The sequence below is a fragment of the Lampetra planeri genome, chromosome 35, assembly GCF_965212315.1.
Source record: "Lampetra planeri chromosome 35, kcLamPlan1.2.h2, whole genome shotgun sequence".
In the NCBI taxonomy this organism is placed as follows: Eukaryota; Metazoa; Chordata; class Hyperoartia; order Petromyzontiformes; family Petromyzontidae; genus Lampetra; species Lampetra planeri.
Genome location: NC_136141.1, coordinates 5605551 through 5633146, shown reverse-complemented (window position 1 = coordinate 5633146; position 27596 = coordinate 5605551). Strand labels below are relative to the sequence as shown.

Below are 27596 nucleotides of genomic sequence, written 5' to 3'. Positions count from 1 at the left end.
TCGCGTGTGATGCGAACGTGATAACCACTACACTACTGAAACTGCTTGTCCAACTTGCTAAGTTGCAACACACTTCACTGGTATAGACCTATGCCAACAGTGAAGAATGATGAAATCATCAAGTTCATGAAGGCACATTTTACGTGCACTTTAAATAAAACACCAATTTCTTTGGTTTTACGTAAAATGTTTCCACCCGGTTTTGAACCAGGGACCTTTCGCGTGTTAGGCGAACGTGATAACCACTACACTACGGAAACTTCTTGGCAAACCTTTGAAGTTGCAAAACACTTCACTGGTATAGACCTATGCCAACAATGCAGAATGATGAATTCATCACCTTCATGAGGGCACATTTTACGTGAACTTTAAATAAAACACGATTTTTTTTGGTTTTACGTAAAATGTTTCCGCCCGGTTTCGAACCGGGGACCTTTCCCGTGTTAGGACTCATCAAATTCATGAGGGCACATTTTACGTGCACTCTAAATAAAATACGAGTTTTTGGGGTTTTACGTAAAATGTTTCCACCCGGTTTCGCGTGTGAGGCGAACGTGATAACCACTACACTACGGAAACTGCTTGTCCTACTTGCTAAGTTGCAACTCAGTTCACTGGTATAGACCTATGCCAACATTCAAGAATGATGAACTCATCAAGTTCATGAAGGCACATTTTACGTGCACTTTAAATAAAACACGATTTGTTTTGGTTTTACGTAAAATGTTTCGGCCCGGTTTCAAACCGGGGACCTTTCGCGTGTTAGGCGAACGTGATAACCACTACACTACGGAAACTGCTTGCTCTAAATGCTAAGTTGCAACACACTTCACTGGTATAGACCTATGCCAACAATGCAGAATGATGAACTCATCAAGTTCATGAAGGCACATTTTACGTGAACTTTAAATAAAACACGATTTTTTTTGGATTTACGTAAAATGTTTCCGCCCGGTTTCGAACCGGGGACCTTTCGCGTGTTAGGCGAACGTGATAACCACTACACTACGGAAACTTCTTGGCAAACCTTTGAAGTTGCAAAACACTTCACTGGTATAGACCTATGCCAACAATGCAGAATGATGAATTCATCACCTTCATGAGGGGACATTTTACGTGAACTTTAAATAAAACACGATTTTTTTTGGTTTCACGTAAAATGTTTCCGCCCGGTTTCGAACCGGGGACCTTTCGCGTGTGAGGCAAACGTGATAACCACTACACGACAGAAACTGCTTGTCCACCCTGTTAAGTTGCAACACACTTCACTGGTATCGACCTATGTCAATAGTGAAGAATGATGAAAAAATCAAGTTCATGAAGGCACATTTTACGTGCACTTTAAATAAAATACGAATTTGTTAGATTTTACGTAAAATGTTTCCGGCTGGTTTCGATCCGGGGACCTTTCCCGTGTTAGGACCCATCAAGTTCATGAGGGCACATTTTACGTGCACTCTAAATAAAACACGAGTTTTTGGGGTTTTACGTAAAATGTTTCCACCCGGTTTCGCGTGTGAGGCGAACGTGATAACCACGACACTACGGAAACTGCTTGGCTTACTTGCCAAGTTGCAACACACTTCACTGGTATAGACCTATGCCAACATTCAAGAATGATGAACTCATCAAGTTCATGAAGGCACATTTTACGTGCACTTTAAATAAAACACCAATTTCTTTGGTTTTACGTAAAATGTTTCCACCCGGTTTCAAACCCAGGACCTTTAGCGTGTAAAGCGAACGTGATAACCACTACACTACGGAAACTGCTTGTCTTACTTGATAAGTTGCAACACACTTCACTGGTATAGACCTATGCCAACAATGCAGAATGATGAACTCATCAAGTTCATGAAGGCACATTTTACGTGAACTTTAAATAAAACACCAATTTCTTTGGTTTTACGTAAAATGTTTCCGCCCGGTTTCGAACCGGGGACCTTTCGCGTGTAAAGCGAACGTGATAACCACTACACTACGGAAACTGCTTGTCCTACTTGCTAAGTTGCAACTCAGTTCACTGGTATAGACCTATGCGAACAGTCAAGAATGATGAACTCATCAAGTTCATGAGGGCACATTTTACGTGAACTTTAAATAAAACACGATTTTTTGGGGTTTTACGTAAAATGTTTCCGCCCGGTTTCGAACCGGGGACCTTTCGCGTGTGAGGCGAACGTGATAACCACTACACTACGGAAACTGCTTGTCCTACTTGCTAAGTTGCAACTCAGTTCACTGGTATAGACCTATGCCAACATTCAAGAATGATGAACTCATCAAGTTCATGAAGGCACATTTTACGTGCACTTTAAAAAAAACACCAATTTCTTTGGTTTTACGTAAAATGTTTCCGCCCGGTTTCGAACCGGGGACCTTTCGCGTGTAAAGCGAACGTGATAACCACTACACTACGGAAAGCTGCTTGTCTTATTTGCAAAGTTGCAACACACTTCATTGGTATAGACCTATGCCAACAGTGAAGAATGATGAATTCATGACCTTCATGAGGGCACATTTTACGTGCACTCTAAATAAAACACGAGTTTTTGGGGTTTTACGTAAAATGTTTCCGCCCGGTTTCGAACCGGGGACCTTTCGCGTGTGAGGCGAACGTGATAACCACTACACTACGGAAACTCCTTGTCCACCCTGTTAAGTTGCAACACACTTCACTGGTATCGACCTATGTCAATAGTGAAGAATGATGAAAAAATCAAGTTCATGAAGGCACATTTTACGTGCACTTTAAATAAAATACGAATTTGTTAGATTTTACGTAAAATGTTTACGGCTGGTTTCGAACCGGGGACCTTTCCCGTGTTAGGACTCATCAAGTTCATGAGGGCACATTTTACGTGCACTCTAAATAAAACACGAGTTTTTGGGGTTTTACGTAAAATGTTTCCACCCGGTTTCGCATGTGAGGCGAACGTGATAACCACGACACTACGGAAACTGCTTGGCTTACTTGCCAAGTTGCAACACACTTCACTGGTATAGACCTATGCCAACATTCAAGAATGATGAACTCATCAAGTTCATGAAGGCACATTTTACGTGCACTTTAAATAAAACAACAATTTCTTTGGTTTTACGTAAAATGTTTCCACCCGGTTTCAAACCCAGGACCTTTCGCGTGTAAAGCGAACGTGATAACCACTACACTACGGAAACTGCATGTCTTACTTGATAAGTTGCAACACACTTCACTGGTATAGACCTATGCCAACAATGCAGAATGATGAACTCATCAAGTTCATGAAGGCACATTTTACGTGAACTTTAAATAAAACACCAATTTCTTTGGTTTTACGTAAAATGTTTCCGCCCGGTTTCGAACAGGGGACCTTTCGCATGTAAAGCGAACGTGATAACCACTACACTACGGAAACTGCTTGTCCTACTTGCTAAGTTGCAACTCAGTTCACTGGTATAGACCTATGCCAACATTCAAGAATGATGAACTCATCAAGTTCATGAAGGCACATTTTACGTGCACTTTAAATAAAACACCAATTTCTTTGGTATTACGTAAAATGTTTCCGCCCGGTTTCGAACCGGGGACCTTTCGCGTGTTAGGCGAACGTGATAACCACTACACTACGGAAACTGCTTGCTCTAAATGCTAAGTTGCAACACACTTCACTGATATAGACCTGTGCGAACAGTCAAGAATGATGAACTCATCAAGTTCATGAAGGCACATTTTACGTGAACTTTAAATAAAACACGATTTTTTTTGGTTTTACGTAAAATGTTTCCGCTCGGTTTCGAACCGGGGACCTTTCGCGTGTGAGGCGAACGTGATAACCACTACACTAAGGAAACCGCTTGTCCACCCTTTTAAGTTGCAACACACTTCACTGGTATCGACCTATGTCAATAGTGAAGAATGATGAAAAAATCAAGTTCATGAAGGCACATTTTACGTGCACTTTAAATAAAATACGAATTTGTTAGATTTTACGTAAAATGTTTCCGGCTGGTTTCGAACCGGGGACCTTTCCCGTGTTAGGACTCATCAAGTTCATGAGGGCACATTTTAGGTGCACTTTAAATAAAATACGAATTTGTTAGATTTTACGTAAAATGCTTCCACCCGGTTTCGAACCGGGGACATTTCGCGTGTAAAGCAAACGTGATAACCACTACGCTACGGAATCTGCTTGTTGTACTTGCTAAGTTGCAACACACTTCACTGGTATAGACCTATGCCAACAGTGAAGAATGATGAATTCATGACCTTCATGAGGGCACATTTTACGTGCACTCTAAATAAAACACGAGTTTTTGGGGTTTTACGTAAAATGTTTCCACCCGGTTTCGCATATGAGGCGAACGTGATAACCACTACACTACTGAAACTGCTTGTCCAACTTGCTAAGTTGCAACACACTTCACTGGTATAGACCTATGCCAACAGTGAAGAGTGATGAAATCATCAAGTTCATGAAGGCACATTTTACGTGCACTTTAAATAAAACACCAATTTCTTTGGTTTTACGTAAAATGTTTCCGCCCGGTTTCGAACCGGGGACCTTTCGCGTGTTAGGCGAACGTGATAACCACTACACTACGGAAACTTCTTGGCAAGCCTTTGAAGTTGCAAAACACTTCACTGGTATAGACCTATGCCAACAATGCAGAATGATGAATTCATCACCTTCATGAGGGCACATTTTACGTGAACTTTAAATAAAACACGATTTTTTGGGGTTTTACGTAAAATGTTTCCGCCCGGTTTCGAACCGGGGACCTTTCGCGTGTGAGGCGAACGTGATAACCACTACACTACGGAAACTGCTTGTCCTACTTGCAAAGTTGCAACACACTTTACTGGTATAGACCTATGCCAACATTCAAGAATGATGAACTCATCAAGTTCATGAAGGCACATTTTACGTGCACTTTAAATAAAACACCAATTTCTTTGGTTTTACGTAAAATGTTTCCGCCCGGTTTCGAACCGGGGACCTTTCGCGTGTAAAGCGAACGTGATAACCACTACACTACGGAAACTGCTGGTCTTACTTGCTAAGTTGCAACACACTTCACTGGTATAGACCTATGCCAACAGTGAAGAATGATGAATTCATGACCTTCATGAGGGCACATTTTACGTGCACTCTAAATAAAACACGAGTTTTGGGGGTTTTACGTAAAATGTTTCCACCCGGTTTCGCGTGTGAGGCGAACGTGATAACCACTACACTACGGAAACTGCTTGTCCGACTTGCTAAGTTGCAACTCAGTTCACTGATATAGACCTATGCCAACAGTCAAGAATGATGAACTCCTCAAGTTATTGAAGGCACATTTTACGTGAACTTTAAATAAAACACGATTTTTTTTGGTTTTACGTAAAATGTTTCCGCCCGGTTTCGAACCGGGGACCGTTCGCGTGTGAGGCGAACGTGATAACCACTACACTACGGAAACCCCTTGACCACCCTGTTAAGTTGCAACTCACTTCACTGGTATCGACCTATGTCAATAGTGAAGAATGATGAAAAAATCAAGTTCATGAAGGCACATTTTACGTGCACTTTAAATAAAATACGAATTTGTTAGATTTTACGTAAAATGTTTCCGGCTGGTTTCGAACCGGGGACCTTTCCCGTGTTAGGACTCATCAAGTTCATGAGGGCACATTTTACGTGCACTCTAAATAAAACACGAGTTTTTGGGGTTTTACGTAAAATGTTTCCACCCGGTTTCGCGTGTGAGGCGAACGTGATAACCACTACACTACGGAAACTTCTTGGCAAACCTTTGAAGTTGCAAAACACTTCACTGGTATAGACCTATGCCAACAATGCAGAATGATGAATTCATCACCTTCATGAGGGCACATTTTACGTGAACTTTAAATAAAACACGATTTTTTGGGGTTTTACGGAAAATGTTTACGCCCGGTTTCGAACCGGGGACCTTTCGCGTGTGAGGCGAACGTGATAACCACTACACTACGGAAACTGCTTGTCCTACTTGCTAAGTTGCAACTCAGTTCACTGGTATAGACCTATGCCAACAATGAAGAATCATGTATTCATCACCTTCATGAGGGCACATTTTAAGTGCACTTCAAATCAAATACGAATCTTTTTTTGTGTTTTATGTAAAATGTTTCCGCCCGGTTTCGAACCGGGGACCTTTCGCGTGTGAGGCGAACGTGATAACCACTACACTACGGAAACTGCTTGTCCTAAATGCTAAGTTGCAACACACTTCACTGGTATAGACCTATGCCAACAGTCAAGAATGATGAACTCAGCAAGTTCATGAAGGCACATTTTACGTGTACTTTAAATAAAACAAGGATTTTTTTGGTTTTACGTAAAATGTTTCCAACCGGTTTCGAACCGGGGACTTTTCGCGTGTGAGACGAACGTGATAACCACTACACTACGGAAACTGCTTGGCAAACCTGTGAAGTTGCAACACACTTCACTGGCATAGACCTATGCCAACAGTGAAGAATGATGAATTCATCACCTTCATGAGGCCACATTTTACCTGCACTTCAAATAAAACACGGATTTTTTTTGGTTTTACGTAAAATGTTGCCGCCCGGTTTCGAACCGGGGACCTTTTGCGTGTGAGGCGAACGTGAAAACCACTACACTACGAAAACAGCTTGTCCACCCTGTTAAGTTGCAACACACTTCACTGGTATAGACCTATGCCAACAGTGAAGAATGATGAAATCATCAAGTTCATGAAGGCACATTTTACGTGCACTTTAAATAAAATACGATTTTTTTTTTATTTTACGTAAAATGTTTCCGCCCGGTTTCAGCCGGTAAAATCCCATCACCACCTCCACGCGGTGCCAGCTGGATTCCAACCAACTGTGAGGGTCTTTGGCGTCAGATGGTGCGATTCACCGGCCAAAGTATTTCTGTGTCGCATCTATGGCAACGTTAAATCAACTTGGAACAAGCTAGGGCGCCCCCCGGGGGAAACGCGCGCCGTCCTCGCCCAAACGACGCGAGAAGTGGACGAGGGCTACCTGCTCATGGATGGGGCAGGCTAAAGAAGTTAGTCCGACTACGGCTGGGAACACTCAACATCGGAACATTGACAGGGAGAAGTCGAGAATTGTCAGCTGCCATAAAGGCCCGTCGTATCGACATCGTATGCATCCAAGAAACGATGTGGAGTGGAGCAAAGGCCAGGGAGATTGGAGAAGGATACAAACTGTTCTACAACGGTGAAAGAAACACCAAGAACGACGTTGGAATCGCAGTCAGCCAAAATCTACGAGACAACGTCGTGGCCGTCCACCGTGTTTCCGACCGCCTCATGTCCATCGAAATCGACTCAAACGACCTACGCCTCCGGGTGGTATCTTGTTATGCGCCGCAGCCCGGCTGCCCAGCAGATACCAAGGAGGAATTTTGAGAACAATTTGATGGACACATGCAATCGATAAATGGTGAAGAGCAGTTAGTAATTGGTGCAGACCTAAATGGACACGTTGGAAGCGCCCGGGATGGATACCCTCGAAACCATGGTGGCCAAGGATATGGTACCCGGAACGATGAGGGAAACCGAGCCCTGGACTTTGCGGAAGCCCATGATCTTGTCCTCGCCAACACCTTCTTCAAGAAGAGACCGTCCCATCTCATTACGTACGCCAGTGGTGGGAGATCAACTCAAATTGATTACTGGCTTGTCAAGCGGGATAAGCTGAAAACGGTGACAAACACTAAAGTCATACCATCGGACAACATCGCCCCACAACATCGCATCCTGGTCATGGACATAAAAATGGACATTGGCCAGCGACATCGCCCACCAACAACTGGACAGCAGCGAATTAAGTGGTGGCGGATGAAGGAATGCAAGGATCAGCTGAGAGTCGCCTTTAATCAGATTGACGTGAACACCAACCGACCAGCGAATGCGATTTGGGAAGATCTCGCCGGCCAACTGTGCACAGCAGCAACGGAAGCACTGGGGCTAACTAAGCCGGGAAAACACTTCATTGACAAGCAAATATGGTGGTGAAACGAAGAAGTTCAGCTAGCAGTGAAAGAGAAGAAGCTAGCTTTCAAGAAGTGGCGCCAAACGCTCGCAGATCTGGATTACCAACAATACAGAAACTGCAAATCGGCAGCGAAGCGAGTAGTTGCAGCGGTGAAATTAGCTCAATACGACCAACTGTATGTTGAACTGGACACCCCAGAAGGTGCCAATAAGATCTATCGACTGGCAGAGGCGCGCCATCGTTCGACTCAGGATATTGGTCAGGTCAAATGCATAAAGGATGAGAATCACAGCGCTCTCAGAGACCCGCCCGCCATCCTTCAACGCTGGAGCGACTACTTCTCTGGAATCTGCAACCAGGAATTTCCCCACCCACCTATTATTAGCGCTGAACACGTCCTCGGTCCGGTTTCACCTATCACAATCACCGAAGTGGAACAAGCTATCAAGAGAATGAAGAATGGGAAAGCGACTGGCCCAGACGATATCCCTGCTGAGGCCTGGAAGATCCTTGGCAGGCAGGGTGCTGCCCTCCTTACCCAGCTCTTCAGCACCATCACGAGCACCAGTGAGGTCCCAGAAGCCTGGTCGACCAGCACGACGGTTCCAATTTGGAAGGGTAAAGGGGACGTGGCAGAATGCTCGAATTACAGGCCAATCCGGCTCCTGTGTCATGCGATGAAGATCTTTGAGCGAGTTTTGGACACGAGGATTAGAAACATCATCACCCTATCACCCAACCAATGCGGCTTCGTCAAAGGATGTGGCACTACGGACGCCATATTCGCGGCGAGGCTTCTGCTGGAGAGGCACAGAGAGAAGAACAAAGCTGTGCACGTGTCGTTCCTCGACCTTGAAAAGGCATTTGACAGGGTCCCCCACGACCTCATCTGGCACTCGCTTCGATCCCATGGAGTCCCTGAAACCTACGTGCATTGGGTGCAACTCCTATACAAGAACGTCACCAGTGCAGTCAGGTGTGCAGTGGGCATATCACCGCCATTTCCCATCAGCGTTGGAGTGCACCAAGGATCGGCCCTGTCACCACTCCTGTTTATCCTGTGCATGGACACGATCACTGCCGACCTGCACACGCCCCTTCCATGGTCAATTCTCTACGCGGATGACGTCCTCCTCTCAGATGAAGAGAGAAGAGAAGTGGAAAGACAAACGCGCCTGTGGAAGGAACGTTTGGACGAAAACGGGATGAGGTTCAACATCAAAAAGACGGAGTATATGGAGTGTGGCCCCCAAACCGACGGCACCATCAGTATTGACGGAGAAGATCTGAAGAAAGTGACGGACTTTAAGTACCTGGGCTCCACCATCAGCTCAGATGGTAGCATCACGACTGATGTGAGGTCACGAGTCAATGCGGCGTGGATGAAATGGAGGCAAGTCACCGGAGTCCTCTGTGATCGGAAAATGCCGGATAGGCTGAAGGGAAAAATATACAAGACCATCGTCCGACCGGTGGCACTCTATGGATCCGAGTGCTGGCCAGCCACAACTGTACACGAACAAGCTCTCCACACCATGGAGATGAGGATGCTCAGATGGAGCCTCGGGCTCACTCGATGGGATCGTGTCAGGAACGAAGACGTTCGGAAGCGACTTGGTGTGGCCCCCATTGCGGACAAGATGCTTGAGGCAAGGCTTCGGTGGTACGGCCATGTGATGCGAAGTGAAGAGTCATCAGTGGCCAAGACTGCCTTGCGTATTGAGCCTTCATGAGGGCACATTTTACGTGCACTTTAAATAAAACACGATTTATTTTGGTTTTACATAAAATGTTTCCGCCCGGTTTCGAACCGGGGACCTTTCGCGTGTTAGGACTCATCAAGTTCATGAGGGCACATTTTACGTGCACTTTAAATAAAACACGAGTTTTTGGGGTTTTACGTAAAATGTTTCCGCCCGGTTTCTAACCGGGGACCTTTCGCGTGTGAGGCGAAAATAACCACTACACTACGGAAACTGCTTGCCCTACTTGCTAAGTTGCAACACACTGCACTGGTATAGACCTATGCCAACAATGCAGAACGATGAATTCATCACCTTCATGAGGGCACATTTTACGTGCACTTTAAATAAAACACGATTTTTTTAGGTTTTACGTAAAATGTTTCCGCCCGGTTTCAAGCCCGGGGACCTTTCGCGTGTGAGGCGAACGTGATAACCACTACACTATGGAAACCCCTTGCATACCTGTGCTGTAACAACATAGTTTAATGACATGAGCCTATTCCAACTACGTTAATCACAAAAAGATCATCTTCACAAGCACAAATTTGAAGTGCACTTCAATAAAACAAAAAACTATGTGTCTGGTTACAAATAAAATGTTTCTGCCCGTTTTCGAACCGTTTCCCTATCTCTTAACATGGGGCAATATAGAGTGCTTCTCGGGAACTGCAAATCACAAAGTTAAGGTCTGCATAGTATTGAACTCAGCACCGATTTTCAATCGGATCTTCAATGATATAAACATTTCGGCCAGCGTGCGTGGGATGTAGCCACAGTTGGTTTTATTTATTTTTTACATGAAAATCCGTGAGCTAATAGAGAATCGCAGTGCAAATGGGTCGCGGAGATTTCGATCGTAATTTTTATTTTCACCGCGTTGTTTCGTGTTGCCCTCTTGGTGGGCACGTGGAGTAACGACTACAATGCGTGGTGACGCCTGCCATCTGGTACACGTGTATAGTTATAGGCCAACAACAAAAATAACAATCGCCATTCGCTACTAAGTGGCGGTGATATCACCACGGCTCTTGTGCCAGGCTAGGGGCACGTTGAGTCCACGTGAAGTGTCGAACGCCCGCCGACAGGAGGTCACGGGGCAGACCCAACAGGTGCCGCATGGGTCGACTGAGATGACTGGCACCACCTTTCCCCCCCCTACAGTGCCCTAGGGGCCGTCCATAAATGACGTCACGCGATTTTGGACGATTTTTGACCCCTCCCCTCTCCATCGTCACAAAAAGTCAGACCCCCCTCAAATATGACGTCACAAAGCTCTGCCCCCCCCCCCAAAATAAAACATGCTTCAAATCGCTTTAAGCTATTGTCATTGTAGTGGCGCTGCACTCTGATGTTGTAGGAGAAAACATTTATTAAAAAGTCTATTTAATTAAGTACAACGTGTTGTCTATATTTATTTAAAGTTGCGCATTTTGATGTGACGTCACGTTTCTCAACCCCCCCCCCCCTCCTCACACATCGTCACAAATGTCTGACCCCCCCCCCCCCCTAGGTGCGTGACGTCATTTATGGACGGCCTCTTGTTATTACAGACCAATTCAGACCTTGTAAGGTTCACCCCGCGCCCCTTATACATCTCAACGTTCATCCTACAAAGCCCCATCACAACGGAGAAGCACAGACAAACACTCATCCTGCGTACTGCCCTGGGAGCCATAGGTCGGGCTCTTCCACTCTTTCAAATGTCTGCCTGTCGACGTCGCTACTTTCGCCTTCTTGGTCGCAGGAGGAAACGCTGACCCCCCCTCCCCCCCCACTACCGCTGTGCTATGGCGTGGCTTGTGTGCTGTAAAATCGGGTGTGGAAGTAACGTGTAGCCTGTGCGCATGATCTGTACCGAGAAGCGTCTTAATTGCGGATCAAATTTGTCGGCTGCTACCGGGAACGCGCGACTCTCCGGAGTAAAAACAAAATCTGTCCCACCACTTTATGTATTTGGCCGTACGACTTTCGTTATTGTTACCCGTATTTACACGGCTGTACGCCGCATGAACCTGACAACTCGATTTCCCTGTGCAAGAATACGGCGTAAACCGTATGAGTTGACGCGGCATATGCATTGAACCCACTCGGACAGCCGTAACAGTTGCACAACACCTCTACGATGTACCGCTACTTTGTGGGCACCGCACAGTCGTACCACGTGGTGGCCACCACACGGTGGCGCTACAGCCCCCGTGGTGGCCACACGGTGGCGCTAGAGCCACTAACCCCGGGGGGGGGGGGTCTCAAGGTCCTTAGGGGCCGTCCATAAATGACGTCACGCACGGGGGGTGGGGTCAGACATTTGTGACGATGTGACGAGGGAGGGGGGGTTTGAGAAATGTGACGTCACATCAAAATGCGCAACTTTAAATAAATACAGACACGTTCTACTTAATTAAATAGACGTTTTAATAAATGTTTTCTCCTACAACATCAGATTGCAGCGCCATATTAAATACGCGCTACAATGACAATAGTTTAAAGCGATTTGAAGCATGTTTTATTTGGGGGGGGGGGGGGGCAGAGCTTTGGATAAAGCCAGGATGAATCGTAGACAGGCCAGTCTGCATGTTTCTAACCAGTGCCGACGGTCTGTTAGAGGGGTCCACATTTCACAAGCATAGAGAAGGGACACCATGACTGTGGACGAGAAGACCAAGAGCTTTGTATGGAGAGACAGACCAGGCAGATTCCACACAGCATTATGGTGCTGATGAAATGATAATGCTGCTTGACTGATTCGGAGTGACACCTCTGCTGCCAAACCAGAGCTGGTCATATGCACACTGCCCAGGTATGGGAACTACTCCACTCTCTCCACAACTGCCCCATAACTGCCCCATAATTTTCGTCTCGAGGAGGCAAAGTGCACAAACAAATTGCATTGGCCTTAGCCATAAGCTTACCTTTATTTTACAGTAATATCGACAGTGACAAGAATGTTGTTGCAGCTTTTGTGTAATTTCCTTGCAAAAATATTTCAGCATCACACAGTCTCACAGGTTAATACATTACATTAAAAGATTAGCTTCTAGATATATACACAATAAAACATAATGTATAAAAGTTTCGTGTTCCAGGGTAAAATTTAAAACAATTTCTTCAGTAACTCAATGTAATATTCTCTCTTCTTTGCATTCTTGTTCTGAAAAAAAAAAGGCAGTGCTGTTATTCTACATGGACAAAAGATCAAGAGTCATTCACAGCCAGAGATCGGCTCTGCAAACACAATATCAAGTTAGGGCTGGCAGCAAAATGACAGATTTAAAACGACTGCCGTCAAAAGACACCAATGCAACGTACACAATTGACGGTGTATAGAATCCAACAACAGTAACTTGCAAGTGATTTTAAACAATACGCTCCAGTCAAGGGTATTGCATGTGAAGATTTGTGTCTGAAAGCCGCTCTAAGTAACATTGCAGCAAAATTATTAATATGTTGTAAATGTCAATTCTGTGGTCACTGCAGTTTTATAGCAAAAAGTCTCTTCACATATTTCAACAGCCAATCCTCGATGTTGCCTTTACACTGGTTTTTATCCTACCTCAAGCCACCCAGAAAGCGACGAGCTGAACGCCACACTTCAATAAGTTAGTTACGCGACTCGGATAACTCAACGATAAAGTCACTACATCACACATTTCGTGATTTCCACCCCTGCAGAACTTAGGACGTTGCGGACCTTTGGGGCATCGGAAAGCATTGGATCTGCGCATTTTTGCAAGGTAAGTTTATTGGATTTTCACTACATTTTATCTTGACACTATTCAGCCCCCGTATGATGTGATGCATAATGGTTATTACATATTCTTTGGTTCTTTCGGTAAAGTCACGTATAAAGATAAAATAATAAATTAAATAATTGCATACTACGACGTTTTGATTGCAACACAAGCAATCATCATCAGGTATAAATGAAATAGCAACAAAAATCTAACCAGAAAACTATAGACAGACATATAAGCAGACAGACATCATAAAGATACACAGACAGAGAACACGTATCGGCACAAAGAGAGAGGTCGTCTCTGTGACGGGGCCTTAAATATAGAGAGGGGGCGGGGGCGGAGAGAGGGAGGGGGCAGAGAAAAAATTAGCATGTCAATGAGTGGACAACGACGTGGTACGGTACGCAAGCTTGAAAATTAGGAGAAAGACACACTAAAATTAAAAAACCTCTCCGCCCCCGCCCCCTCTCTATATTTAAGGCCTCGTCACAGAGACGACCTCTCTCTTTGTGCCGATACGTGTTCTCTCTCTGTGTATCTTTATGATGTCTGTCTGCTTATATGTCTGTCTATAGTTTTCTGGTTAGATTTTTGTTGCTATTTCTTTCATACCTGATGATGATTGCTTGTGTTGCAATCGAAACGTCGTAGTATGCTATTATTTAATTTATTATTTTATCTTTATACGTGACTTTACCGAAAGAACCAAAGAATAATTCCTGCAGTCACGAAAGCTCCAAAATTAAGATTGGTTATTACTTAATGATTCGATATACCACGAGTAAACAGGCAGGTAAATTGTCGCTTTCGAGGGATAAAAAAAAATGCATACAAACCTGACAGCCACGTTTCTGCCATCTCCACACTTGCAAATGGCTCGCAGTCAACCTCGGAACGACACAGGACGTCAAGAACTTGCGGCTGCACAAAACACACCACCGCAAACATAAAGCACGTAAGGTCTTCACTTGTGATCAGGTGAGAGCTCATAGAAACTCAAGGTCAAGAGAGACTCGCCTCTTATGGACAAACGCTGTGGAGCAAAAAAGCAAAAGTCAAGGAATAAAACAAGAGAGAGCATCACAGATATATGGAAACATTGAAATCAAAGCACTCGCTAAACATCACCATCATGAGCCATGATCAATCCACTGCTGGATGAAGGCCTAACCAATGCGTCACTCTTCTTGGTTCTTTCGGTAAAGTCACGTAGAAGGGAAATAATAAAATAATAAAAATGAAACATAATAAAATACAATTCTCATGACGTTTCGGCCACAATGCAAGCAGCCTTCCTCAGGTGAAGAACAGGTCTGATGGCTGCTTGCGTTGTGGCCGAAATGTCGTGAGAGTTGTATTTTATTATGTTTAATTTTTATTATTTTATTATTTCCCTTCAACGTGACTTTACCGAAAGAACCAAGAAGATGAATCCCTGCAGTCACGAAAGCTTTAAATCGAAATTCAATGCGTCACTGTTTATCATGGTTCTGCAATATAACAATGTATGTATATTGAACTTGTTTTGCACCGTACGGAGCCAACCGTGCTAGTCGGAGGTGCAATCCACCTAGCACATGCACAGTAGCTAATTTAAACGTTCCATCTCCCCGGTGGTCATCCCCTCGAATGCATTCTATTTCTTGGTCATCACCACATCTTCTCGATCATCGGCCATCATCCACCTAGCGACGTGGCCTGCCCAAGCCCACGTACTTTACTGCATGCGCTGCGCAATCCACATGTGCAGCTGTCTCTCAATAAAATTCCAAACACGCACCGGCACGGTGATTATCTCCAGAGTGGAGGTGTGTTTGACAGTAGTCCCAAGTAGAATGTGACAGTAAGGAGCCCACTACCTGCAGACAGGCAAGCAGCAAGTGGGAGCCTCTGCTGTGAAAGTTGAGCAGCAGATCCCGCAGAACGCAGACGGATGAGTAGTCGAGCATGTACACGGCCTTGCAGTCCAGCACCACCGGCCGTGGGGCCGAGCAGGGCCCGTGGATGGCAGAGCAAGGTGCTACGCACACACACACGAAGCCAGGGTAAGGGGTTACTCACAATGCACGTGCTAGAGAGATGTTATCTCCCTCGCCTGGTATGCAGGAGGTCGTGGGTTCGATCCCGACCCTGATGATATATTTGGAGTTCACAAGTTCTCTCCCCTTGGTCGTTTTCTTTAGGTTCTCCAGTTTTGCCCTCCACATTTACAAATATATGTTTAGAATATTTGACTACCACTATTAATTCCCACCTATGATAAGCCACTTTTGATGAGCTTTCACATGTAGCCAGGTAGCCTCTGAAAAAGGCCAATCTCTCAGCGGGCTTTACCTGGTAAGTAAAAGTTTAGTTTAGCCATCAATAAATAACTTTTTAATTGCTCGTTTCAAATAGCAGCATCTCAGGTGGGCTCACTTCTCTAAACGACGGTGAACAGTTCACTCGGATTCAATTTCAGCACTTGCTTCTCGAACCTTCATAGCCCACTGAAAATAATAACGTCCAATGCCACTCATCGCACCGCTGGGCCCAAGGAGCTCAAACGAAGGCGGCGCGCGATGCGTACCCTGCAGGGCGAGCAGCTCGTCACGCAGGTGCTCCACAGCCAGGAAGCACAGGCCGCACTGCAGCTCCACCACCAGGGCCCCCGAGGCCGGCACAGCTGCCTCCACACGCGTCGCCTATATACGGGGGCGGCATCGGAGGCTGTGCGTGCGTGCGTACGTGCTGTGCGTGCTCTGTGCGCTGTGCATGTGTCGTGTGCGTGCGGTGTGTGAGCGTAGCTCCCTCACGTGGAGATGTGGCCGTAGAAGTGGGTACAGGAGGGGCAGAAGAGATGCGACCAGCCCTCCCAGCAGCCCATACGGGATCTCCCACAGGCACAGCCCGAATGTCAGCACAAACACCAATGCATCTGACTCTGCAGGAACGAGAAACAGAGCACTCAGCGTTATTGCCACACAGCAGAAAGCCACAAGGTGCAGCTCTACGTACATTACTTATTTACTTAGGACAGCCCCCCCGAGTCTCAACTCCTTCTGCATATACTTATGTATAGTGAACTTCATTCGCACCATACATAGCCAACCGTGCTTTCTCAGGAGGGATCTGGTAATATCCCTAGTAGCGTACGATGAATGCTATATGTGATAATTGGTTTTTTACCCTTTTATCTGGCTACAAAACTGACACCTTTTTTACATTCCGACTGCAGGTATTGTGGTCAATGCAAACATGACTCCTTGTAAAAAAGGTGTCAGTTTTTTTGCCAGATAAAAGGGTAAAAAAACAATTATCCTATTTTGTTACTGGCAAATGAGGTTCCAATGGTGAATGCTATATGTGTTTGCCAATTAAGTACTTTGCAAGGAATGTTTTTTTTATTGGATCATGACACTTCATCTTGTTTCGAATGACATCATGGAACCACTAACATCCACTGTGAAGGAGGTGAGAATGTGATGGTCAACAAGCAACTCGATGAACTTGGCCTGTCAGGATGCCCCCATGCAGTTCCATTATCACAATTTGGCATCATAATTTAAGAATTCATTCCTTTTTGTTACTGAGGTGAATGTAGCCGCTCCAGTCAATGTAGGATACACGTGCACCAATTGCAATTCGGAGATGTCCAAAACAATCGATTCTCACATGGACCATTCGATGCATGTATTGTAAGCTTTGTTGTTCTCTGAATAGATTCGATCCTCCCAAAAAATGCAGAATTTCACCACTAGCTCAGGGCTGTAAAAAAAGAGAGCTGAGCCCCGAGATTTAAAACACTGTCATTTCAAATTGTGACGCGGTGGAACACAAACATCGCTTCACTTTTTATTTTCCAAAGCCTCCACAGAATGTGGCAGTCGAACAGCGGCGCCACGGCGCAAATGATGACGGCGGCGAGGGCGGCCTTGGGGATGAAGTAGAACCACCGCGTGAGAAAGGCGAGCGACAGCAGCACCACAGCTCCTGCACGCAGTCACCAGCACCATCACGGCAGTTGGGGCGAGCAAGGCCCACAGAGGTGTACACTGGGAAAGAGCCTCTCTCAAACTGGCACAAGCTGCTCAGTGGCACCGCTACACACAGTTGCAAAACCATCTTCTTACGGAAAGTGGAATGGTAATCTGAGCGGCACGTGGGAGATAAATGGAATACCCGGAGGAAAAAACACTTCTATGAGGGGGTGACATTAAACACCACTGCCATTTCCTGGCCACCTCACTGCCTTGTGCCTACATCACCTGACAAGCCACTGCTAGTAACCCATCAAAGTACAAACCGGGCTCAACTCTGCTCAACTCTGCGGAATTTAAATCTCGTACCACTGCTCCAGACACATGCATAGACATCAATGTTGACTGCATTACGAAGATGGCGAGGCCCTGCCCCCTGTGCATACCTGTAACAAGGCCGCCAGCGGGTGTTGCCACACCCGTCTCGGAATTCACCGCGGTTCTGCAACACAGAGTTCCGCTTGTGTCAGAGCGGCCGAGGCCACGCGCACAAGGTCTGGGTGTCACGGTGTCGGACCTCCCAGTGTGGACGCGCATTGGTGCTGCTTTCATAGTCCACAAGCAGGCTATGTAATAGGGGCGATAAGTGTCTGTGGACGCGTATCGACACCGCTGGAGGATGAGAATTTCTCGATGTATAAGTGTCTGAGAGGAACACACGCCCTGTTATGTGTTAAAGTGGCATTAGTGTGATACTGCAATACAGTAATATATTGCACAAGTAGATTATGTCATAGTTGTGCCTTTGTTATCAGAAGTTTTGATGCTATGAAGCAGTGCTGGTTCGTGTAGGTCACCTTCCAAAGCTGCCTGTGACTGGGTAGGAGGAGGTGAAGGAACCCAGAACATTGGTGAGGCCTGAGGGAGGCACACGTGACCAACTTAACAAGGCACAAAGCAACACGGCTGACCATCGTGGCCAGTGACCGCTTAACAAGCCAACAGCTCTCGTAAAAGGCAATGCTTGTGACGCCAAACATATGTGCTCGTGAGGCCATGTTGTTGCTGGTAGTGGTGCTACAGTCCGTGTCAGTGTACCCAAACCTCTGCTTACCTATTGCTATCAGTTCCTGGCTGGGATCGATCCTGTACATGTTCTTCGTTGCTGGAAAGAGCGCAACAACACAGCGGGCAAGTCTCCCACACTTTCACAACGAGGTGAACATCCAGCGACAACACCAACTCAAACTGAACGTTAAAAGTATGCAATTAGCAAAACGGACAAAAATATCCTTGTTCTGTATGACATTTTAAGTTGTGTTGGTTCATATTGGTTGAGGGTACTGTTATGTGTGTGTGTTGGTGAGGGTACTGTTGTGTGTGTGGTGGAGTGGCACTGCTGTGCGAGTGCGATTTGCTCGTATGCTTTAAGGGTACCAAACGCTTTAGCGATTGCAATGCTCTCCAGGAAGCCCAGCAACGGAATGACCAACAGCGCCAACCCCAGGTCCTGCAACAGCAGGTTACATGCCATGTGTAATACTTGCATATTTCCGCACTTAAAGCAAGATGTATAAAATACTGAAGACATCAAATTGAATGAAACTATGGGATGGGGAGCACTGCAGAAGTCGCAACCGGGTACCTGATACCCGTACCCTACCCGATACCCGGCTACCCGTACCCGGCCGGGTACGGGTAGGGAATGGGTATGGCCGGGTACCGGTACGGGTACCCGTTTGCGACCCTGGTGCGGCCGGGTACGGGTACAGGTAAGGAATCAAAACCCGTTTGTGCCCTCTGGAGCACTGTAACTGGCTTGGATATCGTGCTTTGGATCTGGAACAACAGCCACTCTCCGACACGGTGACCTACCCTGACGATCTGCAAAAAAGGGATGAATGTGCCTTCCTTGGTTTCTGAGAAGGCAGGAGGGTGGAACGGGGGTAGGCCCTCGGCAATGTGCCCCGTGAGGGTGAAGGGATGCAGCCTCTGGCTCTCGCAGGCAAACGCCACGAGCGCGGCGGCCAGGACGACCACCGCATTGCGCACTGAAACACACACGCGGCCAACGCTTATCTGTCAAGCACAGACATTGACACGGACACGGTTTCCAGAGCGCCAGTCTTCGCATCCCACCTTCCCACATTTACCAATCTTCTATGTTCTAATACAATCATGAGGCCTCCTTTGCCAGTACCAAAATATACTAATAGGGTTTTTCCCCTTTTTTCTGGCAACAAAACTGATACCTTTTGCAAGAAATCATGCTTACATTAACCACAATACTTGCAATAAAATGCAAACAAAAAACAATACTCTGATAATTTATGCATTGTCCTTGAAACTGATTGGTCCACACCAGAGACAGCTTTTCCTAGAGCCACCGTATAAAGGTGTCAGTTTTGTTGCCAGAAAAAAGGGGAAAACCCTTTCTAATACAATGTTATGTATTTTAAGTTGATATAGGCATACCCCGGTTTATGCCCAGGATGCGTTCCTAAAACCAGAATGTAAATCGAAGCAAAGAGATGGGATGGCGGATTGTAATGTGGTACAGTACCTAAACAGAGGATGCTCGATAACCCATTGCGCATCTATACTGTTAAACGATCGGTGTGAAAAGTAAGTCTATTTTATAGATATATTAAGATATATTACCTTGTTTAGTATACTATATGTATTATCAGTTGTTTATTATATAAAAAATAGTTTACACTTGTATAAGAGAGTACACATGAAAGTGATTATAGCCAATCAGAGATGCGAATGATTCGGCGGCATCTGGCACCTAAAATGCGCCGTAGAACGTAAAAAAATTGGGGCTTCATAGTTAAGTTCCTAAATCTCGAGTATGCTATGACGAGGTACCACAGTATGCAAAATGGGATCGGGTATCAATAAGCTTAGTATGTTCGAGTGAAAGTACGCAAAGCGGGAGGGTGTAAATCGGGGAATTACCGTATTCACAAAAACAGTCCTCCGATAACATCAATTGACCTGGATAATAAGAACACAAACCTGTCCCGAAAATAGAGGTGATGCTATTGCTGATACGAACGGAGACAGGAATGGGCGGTGGGAAGGGGGACCGTGCGGCAATCAGGCGAAGGAGGATGAGCAGCAGAAGGGAGCTCCCGCCCAGCAAGGCATCTGCCAGTCTGACAGCGCACACCACACGGGTCAAACGATGCCTGCATAGCCATGAAGAATGTGGACGAAAGTTCCCTGCTGACAATTACACACCGCATCAGATACGCATTTTTGTTCGAGTCGTGCTAGGAGAGGCCCCGAACGAGCTCTGCACTCATGTTGGCGGTGACCAAGACAAAGATCCCCCGTGTAGCCTTAACAGACTATTGGGGCAAGTGCTATTAGCGAGCACCTATGAAAGCTGGCACGGCATACGTGGGGTTAGGTGGCCAGCACCACGCCATGTACTGAACTGAATCATTACTAGTACATTTTATGAAATGTACTAGTAATGGCAGAACTCCACGACTCCAGGAAGTGGCCCCGAAGCTTGCCATAACGTAAGGGACCGTGGCCAATTACAGTCAACGTCAGTTGACTGTGGACAATTAGACCCAAAACGAAACATAACAGAAAAAAAAGTATGTTTAAAAAATATATATATATATTTTTTGTGACAGAATATAGTATTGTCATTTGTGTGACATAAGTATACCAAGTTTGCAGTCGATACCACGTTGGAAAGTGGGTTAAAAAATTGAGTTACAAGATTTGAGGATACAACGACAACAATGACAACAACAGACACAGTGAGTTAAAAGAAAGCGTGTAAAAAGGATAATTTTTTTAACGAAAATGTATTTTCAGGATGTGCTTGCTGGCTTAGGGAGGAATATGATGCTCACCTGGTCTCTGCGATTTTGGAAAACGTGTAATACACCTCCTGAAAGAACTGCTGAGGGATGTCTTTAAGTCCGAGGAGTGTCTAACCAGATGCAAAACACACAACAGACAAAAGTTTGACTAAATACACAATGTGCTCAAGATGCACGGCATCAATATAACTGCTGTAAAACAAACAACCAAACACATCTCTGAATGCTTGCAATTAAAATTCAAATAAAAAGTGGCTCTTCTTGTTATTTTGGTTGCCGACCCCTGACCATGGAAGACCAGTTCACTATGGAAGTCCAGTTCACCATGGAAGTCCAGTTCACCATGGAAGTCCAATTCACCATGGAAGTCCAGTTCACCATGGAAGTACAGTTCACCATGGAAGTACAGTCTACCATGGAAGTACAGTTCACCATGGAAGTACAGTTCACCATGGAAGTCTAGTTCACCATGGAAGTACAGTTCACCATGGAAGTACAGTTCACCATGGAAGTACAGTTTACCGTGGAAGTACAGTTCACCATGGAAGTCCAGTTCACCATGGAAGTACAGTTCACCATGGAAGTACAGTTCACCATGGAAGTACAGTTTACCGTGGAAGTACAGTTTACCATGGAAGTACAGTTCACCATGGAAGTACACCTCATGGGCAGGCATCGGGAACCTGTGGCACCGGAGCCGCATGCGACTCATTAAGGACTGTTTCGCAACATTATTTTTGAAGGACTGTCTCGTATTCACGTGCATTGCAGCTCTTGAAAATTTTTTTTTACCGAATTTGTTTGTTGTTTTGGTTTCCGACCCCTGCACTAGTCATACGTCGAGAGTAACACAAGTCGGTCCTCTGTCCCATTAGGACACAAGACTTATTGATTGCGGCGCTGGCCTTTTTTTACAGACGCACAAATGCACATTCAGGACAAGTTTCAGTGAAGCAGTTACCATAACTGAGCAGTTACCTTAATTTGGCTGAATCCAATCGTTATTGCAGCAGCGGAAGTGAATCCTTTCAAGACAGGGAGGGAGATGAATTCGACCAAAAAACCTGAACAAAAGAAGAAGACCACATTATTGCAAGAGAAATAATTTCCTTGAGAACATTGGCAGCAGCTTAATATTCACACTGCGGCATTGCATTCTAAAGGTTTAAATGTTCACATGCACAACAACAGCCGCATCTCCACTGGCGGAGCCAGTGGGGGGGGTGGGGTGGCACGTGCCCCCCCTCAATGATCCATAATTTCGATCGGATCATTGGGGTTTATTAGTAATAAATCGGCATTTTGCGACCCCCACTGCCACTGTGTAGCATATTATTACGTGCCAGGGACTCTATGAGATGATAGGACAATAGTCCGAGTCCATAATTGGCAATAAGTAACAGCAAAGCGGTTATAAGTGACTCACAGAATTGTGCGCAGTTGCGTATACAGGACACGACTTCCCTGAAGGCAAACATCTTCAGCGAGCACGATGCCGATCACACAACGCGGTTCGAATTCAACCCTCGATCGGTGGCTGCACCATCGCCGCACACGGCGTCGAATAAAAAGCAAGGGACAAGTCCTTATTTACTAACAACTCCTCTATCATTTTTCATTGCAGGAGGGGTTGCCCCCCCCTCCCCCTACCTGAAAATCCTGGCTCCGCCATTGCGCGTCTCCACAGGCATATTACAAGATCTCAGGCGACAGTGACGGTCCCTACCCAAACGGAGGATCCCCATGAGCAGCTGGATGGCGCCAGACAGGAAGGTGAGCAGCACGGCGTACACGGGGTCGCGGCGCACGTACACCGACACAACGAGTGACATGATGGCCGTGGGGCCCAGCGTCACGTCCTTCGACGTCCCGAGCAGGCAGTACACGAAGCAGCCCATGAAGGCCGAGTAGAGGCCGTACTGCAGCAGGGGGAATGCACAGCCTCGCTCACGAACCCACTGCGCCACCTTTCACCTTCACACAGTCCGAGTGAGACTCCGAGCACTGCTTCAACAAAACAAGGGATTTTCAGCAACTAGAAATGGCACCATGTCGTGATTCTCCTTATAATTGTTTTGCAATGTGTCATTATGAATTCCTGGGGTAAGGGCATAAGTATTCATGCCCTTACCCCAGTGTCCTGAAATAAAATAATTTCGGGATAATAAATCTGTCATTAACACATATGTTGGTCTCAATTATTTTAAAAAACGTAAACTCTTTGCAGCTGAAAGCTTCTCACAAGAGAACACAAACATATGCATGAAGCAGAACATTACACGCAACCTCTCAGTGGCAGCACAACCAGCATAAAGCAGCATAAGCCATGCACCGTACAGAAAAATACATCTGACGCTGGGTTCACAGGTCAGGATTTGACTTGACAAATGCACGCAACGCCTTTCGCGGACACGTCTCGAAACGCCTCCCATTCAGCGTGCCCACGGTGCTCTGGTCCACGAAACTCACCACCCCCCGTGTGCGGTCCATCAGGCCTCATCGAAACAAAAGCCAGGTCGGCCTCTCTGGACGTGCCACCGAAATGCGATCCTGGGGGGGGGGGAGCGGGGGGACAGGTGGAGGGCGACCGCAGCCCAGAGGTCGCAACCGGGTACCCGATACCCGTACCCTACCCAATAACCGGCTACCCGTACCTGGCCGGGTACCCGTTTGCGACCCTGGTGCGGCCGGGTACGGGTACGCCGTGAGTCACTGGTGAGTAGCCGTTTGTCACTCATTTCGGGTAGGGTACGGGTAGGGAACGGGTACCCGTACCCGGCCAGGTACGGGTACGGGTAAGGAATCAAAACCCGTTTGCGACCTCTGCCGCAGCCTTACCTGCGCGGGTAAGCCGGCCACCTGCGCGTAGGCGAGGGACTGAGGCACCACGGTGAGGCCCACGGTGAGCCCTGCCACCAAGTCCATGCGTGCAGAGCGCAGTGTATAGCCTGGCAGCCACGCGAGCGGGGGCAGCAGCCCACGCACACGGCCAGGTGGGCAACAGCAGCGCGCTACGGACGCGACGCCGGTCCTGGCGAGCCCGAGAGCGCGAGCGAGACCAGCGTGGCACCGCTCCGCCATCTCACACGCACGGAGAAGGAAACGCCACCACTCACGTACACCCCACCACTCACGTTCACCCCACCACTCACGTTCACCCCACCACTCACCTACACCCCACCACTCACGTTCACCCCACCACTCACGTACACCCACCACTCACGTACACCCCACCACTCACATACACCCCAACACTCACGTTCACCCACCACTCACATACACCCCACCACTCACGTACACCCACCACTCACGTTCATCCACCGCTCACGTACACCCCACCACTCGCGTACAACCACCGCGGTCTGCTGTCAGGGTCGGGGCGGTGACACGGCCCACAGCGTAAGCGTTGTTGCCACTTTCTGCAGAGGTTAGAAGTTCGCGACCGGCAGGCGGGCCTGGTTAATACTGCGGGTGTATTAACAGTAAAATACATGCCATCTGCTTTGCTCACAGTGGATGAAGAAAAGTAGTGAGGGCATTATGTCAAGCTTTCCCAAACTCCATTTGGCGCGACTCGCCAAGCTTTGCCTTTCCGCATTTACCAATTTACTAAAAATAAAAAATTATGTCCTTCTATGCTGTACGTGCATGATAATTCTTAAACACGTGGCCAATTTAAAATATGCTGCCAGGACCTTCCAGAGGCAGCAAAGTCACACGGTACAGAAACTCACATCCCCATAGATCAATTTCAACGAGCATGGATAATATTTAACAATTCATCCAACCACGTGAAATGCACTGAGCATATTCCTCAATCACAATGGACTTCACGCGGACTATGAACCTATTCAAAAGTGTTGTTTTCCTTCCACTGTCTTTGCCAAGTTAAGTTCGTGCTGCCATTATGATGTAATCCAGCAGCATGTGTTTAACATACAGTATCTCACTCCGTTCATCATCATCAGGCTCCATCGTGTCAAGTTTAGTGGTGTCCTGTTACACGTATTTCCCTTTAAGGCCAGTGCTATTAACGAATGTGGTGATTTTTTTTGGTCACTCTGCTAATGAGACCGAGAAGGTTGAAACCGGTGCAGATTTTGCCTGCTTAAACAAAAAACGTGCTGAGTTCGTCTAAACTTGGAGAACATTTGGCATTTTTTTCTACTTATTTTTTTCTGCAAGTGTGCTTCGTCCACTTAAAGCGTAATAAATACAAACAACCACGCCTACGGACGAGTTCTTGTGCAACGTCAAAGCACAAGAGGGATCGCACGGACATCTCCCACCGAATTGTCAGAGACATCTGACAACTCATTCACTCAACCTCTGTCAATAACATCACTCACTCACCTCAATCGCACACATCGCTCGGCTCGCTCACGTAACTCATCTCACTCACCTTACGCACTCACACACATGCAATGCCACTCACTCACACACAATGTCACTCACCTTACACACACACACAATGTCACTCATCTCACTCACCTTACGCACTCACACACATACAATGTCACTCACCTTACACACACACAATGTCACTCACCTTACACACACGTAATGTCACTCACCTTACACACACACACACTATGTCACTCACACACACACACAATGTCACTCACCTTACACTCACACACACACGTAATGTCACTCACACACACACACACAATGTCACTCACCTCACACACACACAATGTCACTCACCTTACACACACACACAATGTCATTCACACACACACAGTCACTCACCTTACACACACACTATCACACACACAATGTCACTCACACACACAATGTCACTCACCTTACACTCACACACACACAGTCACTCACCTTACACACACACTATCACACACACAATGTCACTCACACACACAGTCACTCACCTCACCTCCCCTGCGTCTCGCTCCGAGTGTGGGGGGTTTGGGGTGGGGGGGGGTCAGCGTCTCCTGGGTGCGGCAGTGGTCATGGGGTGTGACCGTGTCAGTCGCCTGGTTAGTGGACTAGCAGTGTGAGTGGTTGTGTTAGTGGTGTGTAGTATGGTAGTGTGTTGGCTGTGTGAGTGGTTGTGTTCATAGTGTGTTAGTGGTGTGTTGGTAGTGTGTTAGCAGTGTGAGTGATTGTGTTAGTGGTGTGTTGGTAGTGTGTTAGCAGTGTGAGTGGTTGTGTTCATAGTGTGTTGGTAGTGTGTTAGCAGTGTGAGTGATTGTGTTAGTGGTGTATAGTATGGTAGTGTGTTAGCAGTGTGAGTGATTGTGTTCATAGTGTATAGTATGGTAGTGTGTTAGCAGTGTGAGTGGTTGTGTTCATAGTCTATAGTATGGTAGTGTGTTAGCAGTGTGAGTGGTTGTGTTCATAGTGTGTTAGTGGTGTGAGTGATTGTGTTAGTGGTGTATAGTATGGTAGTGTGTTAGCAGTGTGAGTGGTTGTGTTAATAGTGTATAATATGGTAGTGTGTTAGCAGTGTGAGTGATTGTGTTAGTGGTGTGTTGGTAGTATGATTGTGAATAAAGGTGTGTTGGTGGTGTGTTGGTAGAGTGCGATTGTGTTAATAGTGGGTGTGTGATTGAAGCAAGTGTGAGTTTATGCTGATGTGTGTGATTGTGTCCCTCTGTGAGGTCTCTGTGTGTAGCTGTGTACTCAAGTCGCTTGTTGTGTAGTTGTGTTTTGTTGCTGTCTTGTTGTGTGTAAAAAAAAAAATTTAAATGTTGTGGTTTCACGCTTCAACACACCGATGGGCTAAAGCAGTGAACTATTTTGTCTTTAGTGAACGTGACACATTTTTGCTGATTGGCCGTGTCGGGTGGTGGAGGGTTACGACACATTTATAAGTAACGCGATCTAACCCATAGACGTTGATAATTATTAATATTGGTCGCGAAAGCCGGCCACGTGTTAAACTGTACTGTTGTTGTGTTGTTGTGTGTACTGTTGTTGTGTGGACTGCAGTTATGTCTAGTTGTGTTTTGTAGGAGTGTTGTGTAAAGTTGTTGCGTACTGTAGTTGTGTAGGTGTGTGGACTGTCATTATGTACTGTGGTTGTGTTGCTCTGTGGTTGTGATGTCCTGTGGTTGTGTTTCTCTGTGGTTGTGTTGCTCTGTGGTTGTGCTGCTCTGTGATTGTGTAGCCCTGTAGTTGTGCTTCTCTGTAGTTGTGTTGCTCTGTGGTTGTGCTGCTCTGTAGTTGCTGAAAAAAAAAGAGGACGCGGATGCTCAATTTGGTCGCCCGTAGCCTTCAACGTGGATCCAGATGTCACGTGACCGGGGCCCTCTCCCTCCTCCCAACCCCCTCCCTCCTTCCGACTACCC

At 46.4% G+C, this 27596-nt stretch overlaps 1 protein-coding gene and 17 non-coding genes across 22 annotated transcripts; all 18 read right to left on the bottom strand.

Moving 5' to 3' along the window:
• Window positions 1–187: 187 nt before the first annotated feature.
• On the bottom strand, window positions 188–260 carry TRNAV-AAC (transfer RNA valine (anticodon AAC)). Its single transcript has one exon. It is a non-coding gene; the product is annotated as a tRNA-Val (tRNA).
• A 464-nt stretch (window positions 261–724) lies between these two features.
• TRNAV-AAC (transfer RNA valine (anticodon AAC)) lies at window positions 725–797 on the bottom strand. The gene has a single exon. It is a non-coding gene; the product is annotated as a tRNA-Val (tRNA).
• Window positions 798–942: 145 nt separating this feature from the next.
• On the bottom strand, window positions 943–1015 carry TRNAV-AAC (transfer RNA valine (anticodon AAC)). The gene has a single exon. It is a non-coding gene; the product is annotated as a tRNA-Val (tRNA).
• A 145-nt stretch (window positions 1016–1160) lies between these two features.
• On the bottom strand, window positions 1161–1233 carry TRNAV-CAC (transfer RNA valine (anticodon CAC)). Its single transcript has one exon. It is a non-coding gene; the product is annotated as a tRNA-Val (tRNA).
• Window positions 1234–1915: 682 nt separating this feature from the next.
• Window positions 1916–1988, bottom strand: TRNAV-UAC (transfer RNA valine (anticodon UAC)). The gene has a single exon. It is a non-coding gene; the product is annotated as a tRNA-Val (tRNA).
• A 145-nt stretch (window positions 1989–2133) lies between these two features.
• Window positions 2134–2206, bottom strand: TRNAV-CAC (transfer RNA valine (anticodon CAC)). The gene has a single exon. It is a non-coding gene; the product is annotated as a tRNA-Val (tRNA).
• Window positions 2207–2351: 145 nt separating this feature from the next.
• On the bottom strand, window positions 2352–2425 carry TRNAV-UAC (transfer RNA valine (anticodon UAC)). The gene has a single exon. It is a non-coding gene; the product is annotated as a tRNA-Val (tRNA).
• A 145-nt stretch (window positions 2426–2570) lies between these two features.
• TRNAV-CAC (transfer RNA valine (anticodon CAC)) lies at window positions 2571–2643 on the bottom strand. The gene has a single exon. It is a non-coding gene; the product is annotated as a tRNA-Val (tRNA).
• Window positions 2644–3107: 464 nt separating this feature from the next.
• TRNAV-UAC (transfer RNA valine (anticodon UAC)) lies at window positions 3108–3180 on the bottom strand. The gene has a single exon. It is a non-coding gene; the product is annotated as a tRNA-Val (tRNA).
• A 145-nt stretch (window positions 3181–3325) lies between these two features.
• TRNAV-UAC (transfer RNA valine (anticodon UAC)) lies at window positions 3326–3398 on the bottom strand. Its single transcript has one exon. It is a non-coding gene; the product is annotated as a tRNA-Val (tRNA).
• Window positions 3399–3543: 145 nt separating this feature from the next.
• Window positions 3544–3616, bottom strand: TRNAV-AAC (transfer RNA valine (anticodon AAC)). The gene has a single exon. It is a non-coding gene; the product is annotated as a tRNA-Val (tRNA).
• A 900-nt stretch (window positions 3617–4516) lies between these two features.
• TRNAV-AAC (transfer RNA valine (anticodon AAC)) lies at window positions 4517–4589 on the bottom strand. The gene has a single exon. It is a non-coding gene; the product is annotated as a tRNA-Val (tRNA).
• Window positions 4590–4734: 145 nt separating this feature from the next.
• TRNAV-CAC (transfer RNA valine (anticodon CAC)) lies at window positions 4735–4807 on the bottom strand. The gene has a single exon. It is a non-coding gene; the product is annotated as a tRNA-Val (tRNA).
• A 145-nt stretch (window positions 4808–4952) lies between these two features.
• On the bottom strand, window positions 4953–5025 carry TRNAV-UAC (transfer RNA valine (anticodon UAC)). The gene has a single exon. It is a non-coding gene; the product is annotated as a tRNA-Val (tRNA).
• Window positions 5026–5372: 347 nt separating this feature from the next.
• TRNAV-CAC (transfer RNA valine (anticodon CAC)) lies at window positions 5373–5445 on the bottom strand. Its single transcript has one exon. It is a non-coding gene; the product is annotated as a tRNA-Val (tRNA).
• A 464-nt stretch (window positions 5446–5909) lies between these two features.
• On the bottom strand, window positions 5910–5982 carry TRNAV-CAC (transfer RNA valine (anticodon CAC)). Its single transcript has one exon. It is a non-coding gene; the product is annotated as a tRNA-Val (tRNA).
• Window positions 5983–6130: 148 nt separating this feature from the next.
• Window positions 6131–6203, bottom strand: TRNAV-CAC (transfer RNA valine (anticodon CAC)). Its single transcript has one exon. It is a non-coding gene; the product is annotated as a tRNA-Val (tRNA).
• A 6423-nt stretch (window positions 6204–12626) lies between these two features.
• On the bottom strand, window positions 12627–27568 carry SLC26A11 (solute carrier family 26 member 11). Of its 5 annotated transcripts, none has more exons than XR_013587808.1 (17): window positions 26180–27568; window positions 24124–24366; window positions 23012–23204; window positions 22264–22349; window positions 21316–21395; window positions 20459–20598; window positions 19313–19488; window positions 18875–18947; window positions 18552–18602; window positions 18295–18355; window positions 17884–17939; window positions 17310–17450; window positions 16274–16401; window positions 16048–16187; window positions 15338–15498; window positions 14315–14399; window positions 12627–12892 (listed from the first exon to the last, which is right to left on the bottom strand). XR_013587808.1 is itself a non-coding variant. In XM_078611077.1 (17 exons), exons 2-17 carry the CDS (start codon window positions 24364–24366, stop codon window positions 12858–12860), a joined length of 1824 nt encoding a protein of 607 aa, XP_078467203.1. In that variant the 5' UTR covers window positions 26175–27567; the 3' UTR covers window positions 12627–12857. The 5 variants fall into 5 exon arrangements, 4 of the variants coding, with proteins under 4 accessions (XP_078467203.1, XP_078467202.1, XP_078467205.1 ...); XM_078611077.1 differs by having other exon boundaries at window positions 16048–16162; window positions 26175–27567; XM_078611076.1 differs by having other exon boundaries at window positions 16048–16162; window positions 26180–27567.
• Window positions 27569–27596: the final 28 nt, after the last annotated feature.

Excerpts from the sequence above, each read along its gene's own strand:
- SLC26A11 (XM_078611077.1), bottom strand. The coding sequence starts at position 24,366 with ATGGCGGAGCGGTGCCACGCTGGTCTCGCTCGCGCTCTCGGGCTCGCC. Across the intron at positions 18,603-18,874 it reads TGCAATCGCTAAAGCGTTTG|CAACGAAGAACATGTACAGG; the intron begins GTACCCTTAAAG and ends CGCTCTTTCCAG. Across the intron at positions 16,163-16,273 it reads TTCTACGGCCACATCTCCAC|GCGACGCGTGTGGAGGCAGC; the intron begins GTGAGGGAGCTA and ends CCCCGTATATAG.